Consider the following 8957-nt stretch of genomic DNA (forward strand, 5'->3'; position numbering starts at 1 on the left):
ATATATGTCACTAACATGTTAACCATCTTTATTACCGATTATGATATAAGAAAATTATCAGGTGTACCCGGGAACATCGGTGTTCCAGTTATTTTAACCGTTGATTTTAATTAATATATATTATATATTTTTTTTTAATTCAGATCAACGGTTAAAACAACTAGAACACCGGTGTTCTCAGTACACCTGATAACCTTCCTATGATATAATAGGAACATACTTGGAAAAAAAATTTAAGTACAAAATTATGATATATTGATCCATTTGGAGAATAATTTAAGTACTTAATTTTAGTTTGGTAATATTCTCTGCAATGTAGTTTGGTACAATGGTACCACTCTCCTTTCTATACATTACATATTTCTAGTTCTTCACTGAAAAATTTCACCCCTCGTTTAAATAACTACGAAGCGAAGTTTTCTTATCTCCAATTTTTTAGACTTCCTTTTAGGATAGAGTTAATCACTTTCAAAAATGATTTTACCAAACCCCCCCCCCCCCCCCATGCTTCTAGTGAACAATCAGAGAGGATAAAACAACTTTATTGAGCAATATTAATATGAAAACAAGAACAAAATAGACACAAGTAGAGTAATCATTTTTCTGGATTTTGGTACAACTAAAAGTGCAAACACCTTGACCCCCTAATGAAGACACAACAATTCTCAACAGAGTTCGGATATTAACAAGAGAGAGGTTTTCTTTTCTTTTTTTCTGTAAATAAAAGAAAAATAAACAAAATCACGATATACATCATATTAATTTTCTTATCATACAAACAGAATAATCAGGAAAAATGACACTTTACCTCAATGAAAGCAATAAAAAAAACTATGAAAAAGAGAATGGAGAAAAAATATTTCATCCCATGATAAGCAATTTATGATCCACTAAAAAATTGAGGCACCAGGGAACATATTCTTAAATTTGACTTGTATAAGAATGTATGAAATAATATAATCTAAACTATGATTTTCTTTCCTTTAACCTTGTCCTTGAGGGCACTTTTATGTGGTTTGGATAAATCCAATGCATCACCTGCATTATTGTGTTTCTTCTGCTTTGGCACACCGATCGGACCAGACCATGCCTGGAATGGTTCCTTTGTGTAGTTGTATGTGGTTGAAACAAAAGAGACATCAGGAGGGAGAGTGTCTGGATCAATATGGTTTGAAGATCCCAACGGGTATCCAAGTTGCCCGTCTTCATGAGGTGGAGGGAACTTTTCACTCTTGCTCTTAGCATTCGCATGAGTGATGAGACGCCTTCGCTGTTAACACGTGAAAACATAGACGAAACTTTAATCAACATTAGCTTTTACTTTCAGTTAAAGGAAGCAGAGCTTCAGTCTTTGAATATGAAAATGAAATGCGACGATACAATTAGATCCTCCTCCGGAGAAAAACCAACCACAAAAGTAATATACTTTTGTTTTACATACATCAATGTTGGGTTGAAGCTCGGCATTGGCTTCAGGAGCAGCAATAGCTCTTGCAGTACGTTCACGTGTACGATGATGCTTCTTTGCACCATCCCCATGAGCTTTTCCAGCAGCTCTTAATCTGAACATTCATATTCACAAGTAATTCAGTGTTGGTTATGTATAGCAGGATGGATAAATGTTAATGCATGCATCAATGTGTATTTGGGACAGTGCACGTAAGTTGAAGCAGAATTGCCCGAGTCTGCTCATAAATTTAGTGATGTCAGGTCACAAGATTAAAACAGAGTTAAAAAGTGTGATTTTAATTTTAGCAACACTTAACAATTGACACCATAAGAATCCACCAAAATATAGTTGTTTCAGATGACTTCCCTTATCTAACTCCCATTTTCTCTGCCACAATCACATTTTTCGTTAAAAAAGTAAAACTGTTAACTTTTAAAATATTTGCAGTAATATGTCACACTTCTAGTATCCAAAAGACCAACTTAGAGCACAGAGAAAAATACCTCCTTGCTTCATCATCCCGTCGTTTAGCATCCATTTCCTTGGTCGGGGGATATTTTGGAAGACAAGAAGGATCACAAGCATAAGGTTCTGTGGTAAAGAACTGCGAAATGATAGGTTAGACAAGCAAAGTGAAGTATAAAAGGGTTTGGTTTAGAAATGAAAATTAACTTTGACATTTGAAAAAGATAACCTTTAAATCAAACAAATTTTGTTTTATAATTTATAAACTTATACATTAATTTTGGAAGGTCCACGTAATTTATCATGATTATTTAAAACATGCTATTCATTCCAATCATTTAGGATTAGGGACATTATTTACATATTATTCCAACGCGAAGAAGACATAGCATACTGACTTCCAAGGTAAGCCATGCAACCATGATATTGTATCAAGTCAAACTTCCTGATCCTATTCAAAGGAGGGCTACATATCTGATGAGGAAGACCAAGTTCAAGAGAGAATGAGAGACATCGTCTGGCTAGTTTTCCTCAGAAAGCATTCAAGATCTGAGGGCCTATTGCTAAAGAAGCATTTATAGCATTCAAGCTATCTTTTCTGGACAAGAAATCTAAGAGAAACAAGAATGCTACATCAACAACTTCTGAGTTATTGGACTACGTTTATAGAGAGTGTTAAAGGAGTCAAGCCCACACATATCTCTTCTATTTATGTTTCTGTTATTTTTCCTCAAAATTTGCAAACTCTTTCAGAAGTTATAAACTTTCTGGAACAAAATCTTCTAAAGTGAGGAAGTCGGTAATTCTAATCACCCTTAAATCAAAGTAGTGGGTCTCAAACATGATAAAAGTTCCAAATTCAATGATGATTAACCTCTCACTCTATTAATTTACCAATCTCCTCGTTTTTTAGATGATTTTTTTTCAAACATTTTACACCAAGGTTTTAAACTAATTGTACAAGTTACAAACTAATAGTTGTCAAACGGGACAAATTTCAAATGACAAAGTATCATTTCCTTAAAAAAAGACGCTGGAGAACCAGAATCTTAGAAGATCAGTTATCAACATCAAAACATCCACCAGCAATCATTGTAGTTAAGCATACTACTCCCTAATAGAACTAGTTACGTATAAAAATAGGCACTGGAAGAATCCACATCATTTACTATATTCACGAGAGACTAATGTATGTGTACGAGAAAAGTCTTTTGAAGCAATAATAAATTAGGAACCAAGAGATTAGGATAGTGTAACTGGCATGAATCAGTAATCTCAATAATAGGGCAGTACAGAATCAAAATGATACCATAACATTTTAATGACATAAAGAAAAGGGGTTTCAAAAAGCGCACCTCACTTCTTAAAGCATATGAGGCAGTCTTCCGTTCAGCGGGATCAATTGCAAGAAGAGTGTCAATAAGGGCTAGTGTAGAAGGTGGAAAATCTTTAAATGTCTCTCTTATGCATCTCCTATATGGCTCTCTAGGTTTAAACAAGGTAGCATTAGGCAACTTTGATTTCTTCCAATACTCATCAGAAGGTGAACCGCAAAGTTTGTATATCTTATGCAATTGTTCCACCTACACAAGTATTCAAGAAAAGGGTCATTGAATATAAATATAGATATCAATAACTAATTCTTAATGCATGCAAATTTCCTCATGTCATGGAACCATTTATCCCAAATGCTTAAGCTATTTGGTAGAAGCACATGACTGGTTTATATATCTAACACGCCCCTTCATGCAAGTCTCCTTTTGGCGTTGACGTGAATTGTGCATAGATCTTATTTCTTTTTGTTTGCTTTATACATAAAATTCTTCTTTATTTTAGTACGGGGACAAGGATCAAACTCCAAACCATTTGATCAAAGAAATTCTAATACCATTTGATCATTTTAGCTTGGTAATAATACACATTACACAATTCAGATCACTATCTCTTCCCTCTGAATTCTCTAAAGCTATCACTTCTCTAATACTGCATATGCTACAATGGAAAGCAATTACTCTTTGAGAAGGACAAACAAAGCAATTACCATATTGGTTTGATAGCTTATAAATGTTACTAGTAGTAAAAACTAAAACCCCGTTCCATCTTCTGACTTTTACATTATCTAAACTAGTAGTAGATTTATTCCCGTCACCAAAAATGTTCTGAAGCTCAACAGAAGCATATATGGTTGTGCATGTATTATGTAGTAAAATAGTTTATCAAATCATGCAGTAACTCAACCTTTCATTAATTCTTCGCTTTGTGTGTTTTAGAACAGAAAACTCACTGATGTCATACTACAGTAAATGTGGGGAAGATATTCAAGGAAATGAAAAATTCTGCCACATTAACTGTTAATATGAAGGAACATCATAATAGATAGTTTGAGGATCAAGTTACAAAGAAGACTCAAACAAATAAATTATTAGATCAAAAATGTTAGTTAGGTTGTTTTCTAGACTACTGGATAATAATAACATCTTTCTGATATATAATAACAGCCAATAAGCTCTTCCATAATAGAGAACTCAATGTAAATATTCAATTCAATCTCATGAATGAAATCACATTATACAATCTTAATAGTTAGGAAGACAGTCAGGGAACGAAAAAAAATCCAATAAATCAATGTGAGGCATTTCAAGTTTTACCTCTGTACGACCAGGCATAATAGGTTTCCCAGCCAATAGCTCTCCTAGAATGCAACCAGCACTCCAAAGGTCAATGCCCACACCATAATCTGTGGCACCAAGAAGCAACTCCGGAGGTCTATACCAAAGGGTTACTACACGATTAGTCATGGGTTGCTTGCGGTTCGGATCAAAGAATGATGCAAGACCAAAATCAGCAATCTTAAGTACTCCATCATTGTCGATAAGTAGATTTGATCCTTTAATATCACGGTGAAGCACATTTCGATTATGACAGTGCTCAAGACCTGATAACAATTGATGCATGTAACATTTGACCTGCCATAGGAGACACAAAGTACTTAAAAACATCAAATGCAGCCACTTGAAAAGTACATGTAGCGATGAATATCTATTTGATTTTTTAAATTATTCAAATAAACTTGGTCTAACCTGAGGTTCTGTAAACTTTATTTCAGGGCTTGCAGCAAGACCAGCTAAATCATGCACCATGTAATCAAAAACGAGATACAAACTCAAGGACATTCTTGATGTAACTAAACCTTCTAGCTTTACAACGTTGGGGTGATCCAATCTTCGCAAAATAATAATCTCCCTTGCCATGAATTTGACACTCTCAGGTTCCAAATTGTCAAATCGGACCTTCTTCAATGCAACGATCTTACCAGTCAACATGTCCTTAGCTTTGTACACATTACTATATGTTCCTTGACCAATCTAATATAAGGGAAAATTAAAAGGGAAAGTATGAGAAGAGAAGAACTATAGTTAGAAGAAGCAAACAAGAGATTCAACACTATGTAACTTCTTGCTTAATAATAATGCAAATTAGATTCCTTTAAACCCCCCCCCCCCAAAAAAAAAAAAAAAACCCCGAGAACCCAAAAAAAAAAAAAAACAACTAAGAAAAAAAATTTATTGCAACCATCATGCATGAAGATCCTAGACAACAATATCACAATTTCACAACATCAATGATTATCTGCATAACAAATGAAGTTCAAGCCACATCCATATATCCTTAATATGGCATGATTCATTAACTGAATTTCCTATCAAGTTTAATGCTACGAATGCACCAAGAAGACAGCAAAAATTCAAAAACCAATAAATAAATAAGAAAATAAAATAAAATCCAAGTAAATTTGTAAACAAATCCACCTTATCAATTTTCTCAAATGTGTCAGCCTTTCGAGGAATCCAGCCACTGAGTGCTTCCCCACAAACTGCCGTAAGCCACGGTGGCCACCCAGCTGCTACTTGCTCCCCCCTCAAATTCTTAGGGGGATTACTCATCCTTGGGTTTGGCTTTGATCTTCTTCTTTCGCCCCTCGCTTTCCGAGGCTGCTCATCATTGCTACCATTCTCTTCTTTTTCCCTCTGCTTCTCGCCATTCTGAATCTCCACCTCGCCTACATCAATATTGCTTGTAGACACATCACCAACCTTCCTGCTCAACTCAGCACTCAAACCCTTCTCCTCCTTCACCTCAGAGACAATCCCCGATTGCACCTCTCGGCTAATCACACACCCCATTTCAAGAACATAAGCTACCTTGACATGGCTTGTTAAGGGTTTCTGAATTACCAAACAATCACCACAATAATCCAATAAAAAACAAGGTCAAGGTTATGAATGAGTGCATAATCCGCAATTAATTTACTAATCCTACCATTAACAACATCACCCGACGAAAGCAGCAAGCAAATTTAGTACATCATGCATCATGTGGTAAATTAAGGACGTGAAATCAAAAGTAAAACTTGGTCAAATTATACATGATCAAAGGACCACAGAAAGGAACACAAGCACACAGAGAATTTACTTAACTTACCAAAATGGGAATTCAGTTAAGGTCAAAAGGCACCAAAGATTCTGTGTAGTGTCTCAAAGTGATCGCGCATAGAAACGAAAGCGAAAACGAAAGTCTTTTCCTTTTTATCGGTATCGTTCCGCAGATAAAGCACGTGATGGGTTCGGTAAGTGACTAAGGCCCGTTTGGAAAACTCTAGAAGTAACTTTTTTTAACTTTTAACTTATGGAAAGTAGTAGTATTAATATTTGGTGTAATTTTTAAAATCAAATTGCAATTTTCTAAGAAGCTATTTTGGAGTTTATAGAGAAGTTAAAAAAAATAACTTCTCTCATAATACTTCTACTTTTCATTACATTTCTATAAAATAAGTACTTTTAGAGTTAAAAATCCAAACATAAAATAACTTATTTATAAGTTACTTTTAATAGAGTTATTTATTGTTTAAGTTATTTTATCAAAAGGAGCTTAATTAAGTTAGTTACCCAAACTGGGTCTAAGTGGTAACTAAGTAAGCAATAAACCAAAGGGGAAAAACACACAACTTAAAAATATAAGGGAAAAAGACAGATAGGTCCCTGACTTTTCAAACTTTTGACAAATACATCTCTGACAAAATTTAAATACAAAAAAGTCCTTGACTTTAACAAACGGAGGACAATTTAGTCCTTCCGTCTATTTGCCTCTCATACACTTAACGGAACTGGCTGACGTGGCTGAAACGGTGTACAGGTGTCTGTTACGGTGCCACGTTGGAAGGGGAAAAAAGATCGAAGGACAAATAAGTCCTTGACGTCATTTTACAAATAAAGTTCGAAGGACAAATAGATCCTTGAGAATTTTTTTCATTATACTTCTATTATGCTTCTATTATGAGAATTTAGTTTATAAAATTAGGCTAATTTTTTTTGTATGAAAAAAATATTGGTGTTTTTGTTGAAAATGGGAGAATGTAGTGTAATTATAGATGGGTGGATTTTTTTTGTGGGAAGTCAACACTGGGAAGTCAACACGTGGGGGGCGTGGTGAACACGTGGCATCATTCTGGCCAACACGTGGGGGGCATGTTGAACACGTGGCATCATTCTGGCCAACACGTGGCATCATTCTGGCCAACACGTGGGGGGCGTGTTGAACACGTGGCATCATTCTGGCCAACACGTGGGGCGTGTTGAATAATTTTCACAATACTGTAATACACTTCAAATGTCAATATTCAACCAAAACACCAATTTTCTTTCCATATTAAAAATAATTTCTGATAAAATTATGCTTGTATTTTGAAATCTAGTTAACTTGTTTTATTCTATAATTTAAATTATTTGTATTAAAATTGTAGAAATTGGGCTTGTTATGTTTCTACTCTTTTTCTTAAATTGCATTAGTTTAATTTTAGTGCATTTGTGTATTATATTAGAATTTGTTGAATTGCATTAGTTCAGTTTTCATCATACCAGTGGCATTAGTTAGCATCAGTTCATTTATGCATCAAGTTAGCATTAGTTCATTTGTGCATCATTCATGTATTAAGTTAGCATTAGTGCATTTGTGTATTATATTAGAACTAGTATTTTTATGCATAATAACATTACGAGAATATATATTTTTTTAATTATAGTTCACTTTGTTCTAACAGTATAAATTATGCATGACACAAAAAAATTTATAAAATCAAACTATTTTTACAAAAAAGTCGTAAGTTGACAAAAGTTTTTGACTAAGAAGACCAAGATATCTGCAGATAAAAAATTAAATAATAAGATTTTTAGTTATTATTTTTATATGAAAAAGTCTAATTTTTTATTAGTAATTAATTTTAACATCGTTATCTAAAATTTAAAATAATTTAATGTGTATAATTTTATATTTAAAATATTTTAATTGTAAAAAAATATCGAATGACATATTTTGATTTGTCAAATTACTAATATAAAATATAATTATATATAGAGTAAAAATAGTAGAGAGAAATATAAAAATGGAGAGAGGTAGATGAGAGAATTTAGGAAATGAATTTATTAATTTTGAAAAAAAATTCTCAATGACCTATTTGTCCTTCGAACTTTATTTGTAAAATAACGTCAAGGACTTAGTTGTCTTTCGAACTTTTTTCCCCTTCCAACGTGGCACCGTAACGGACACCTGGACACCGTTTCAGTCACGTCAGCCAGTTCCGTTAGGTGTATGAGAGGCAAATAGACGGAAGGACTAAATTGTCCTTCGTTTGTTAAAGTCAGGGACTTTTTTGTATTTAAATTTTGTCAGGGATGTATTTGTCAAAAATTTGAAAAGTCAGGGACCTATTTGTCTTTTTCTCAAAAAATAAATAATAATAATAATAATAATAATAATAATATTATAAAAATAACAGACTAAAATAATAAAGAAATTTAAGAGATGTATAATACTTACAGAAATGGACTTGTATTATTATGTGTTGTATGGATAATACAATCTTGGAGATGATTATAAATATTTTAGAGAGTTTTTTGAGTAAGAGTGTATGAGAGTAGAGAGATATTTTGAGTTTTAAAGTTTTTGATGTCTTAAAATGAATGAGACCTTCAGTATTTATAGGTCT

The 8957-nt window shown here is 33.4% G+C and overlaps 1 protein-coding gene across 1 annotated transcript; it reads right to left on the reverse strand.

Moving 5' to 3' along the window:
• Window positions 1–697: 697 nt before the first annotated feature.
• LOC112710894 (probable serine/threonine-protein kinase At1g54610) lies at window positions 698–6536 on the reverse strand. Its single transcript, XM_025763345.3, has 8 exons — window positions 6398–6536; window positions 5725–6141; window positions 4996–5280; window positions 4564–4881; window positions 3271–3498; window positions 1954–2054; window positions 1442–1562; window positions 698–1270 (listed from the first exon to the last, which is right to left on the reverse strand). Exons 2-8 carry the CDS (start codon window positions 6097–6099, stop codon window positions 962–964), a joined length of 1737 nt encoding a protein of 578 aa, XP_025619130.1. The 5' UTR covers window positions 6100–6141; window positions 6398–6536; the 3' UTR covers window positions 698–961.
• Window positions 6537–8957: the final 2421 nt, after the last annotated feature.

This window comes from Arachis hypogaea, chromosome 9, assembly GCF_003086295.3.
Source record: "Arachis hypogaea cultivar Tifrunner chromosome 9, arahy.Tifrunner.gnm2.J5K5, whole genome shotgun sequence".
Taxonomy (NCBI): domain Eukaryota; kingdom Viridiplantae; phylum Streptophyta; class Magnoliopsida; order Fabales; family Fabaceae; genus Arachis; species Arachis hypogaea.

Excerpts from the sequence above, each read along its gene's own strand:
- LOC112710894 (XM_025763345.3), bottom strand. The coding sequence starts at position 6,099 with ATGGGGTGTGTGATTAGCCGAGAGGTGCAATCGGGGATTGTCTCTGAG. Across the intron at positions 5,281-5,724 it reads CATTTGAGAAAATTGATAAG|ATTGGTCAAGGAACATATAG; the intron begins GTGGATTTGTTT and ends CCCTTATATTAG. Across the intron at positions 1,563-1,953 it reads CGGGATGATGAAGCAAGGAG|ATTAAGAGCTGCTGGAAAAG; the intron begins GTATTTTTCTCT and ends ATGAATGTTCAG.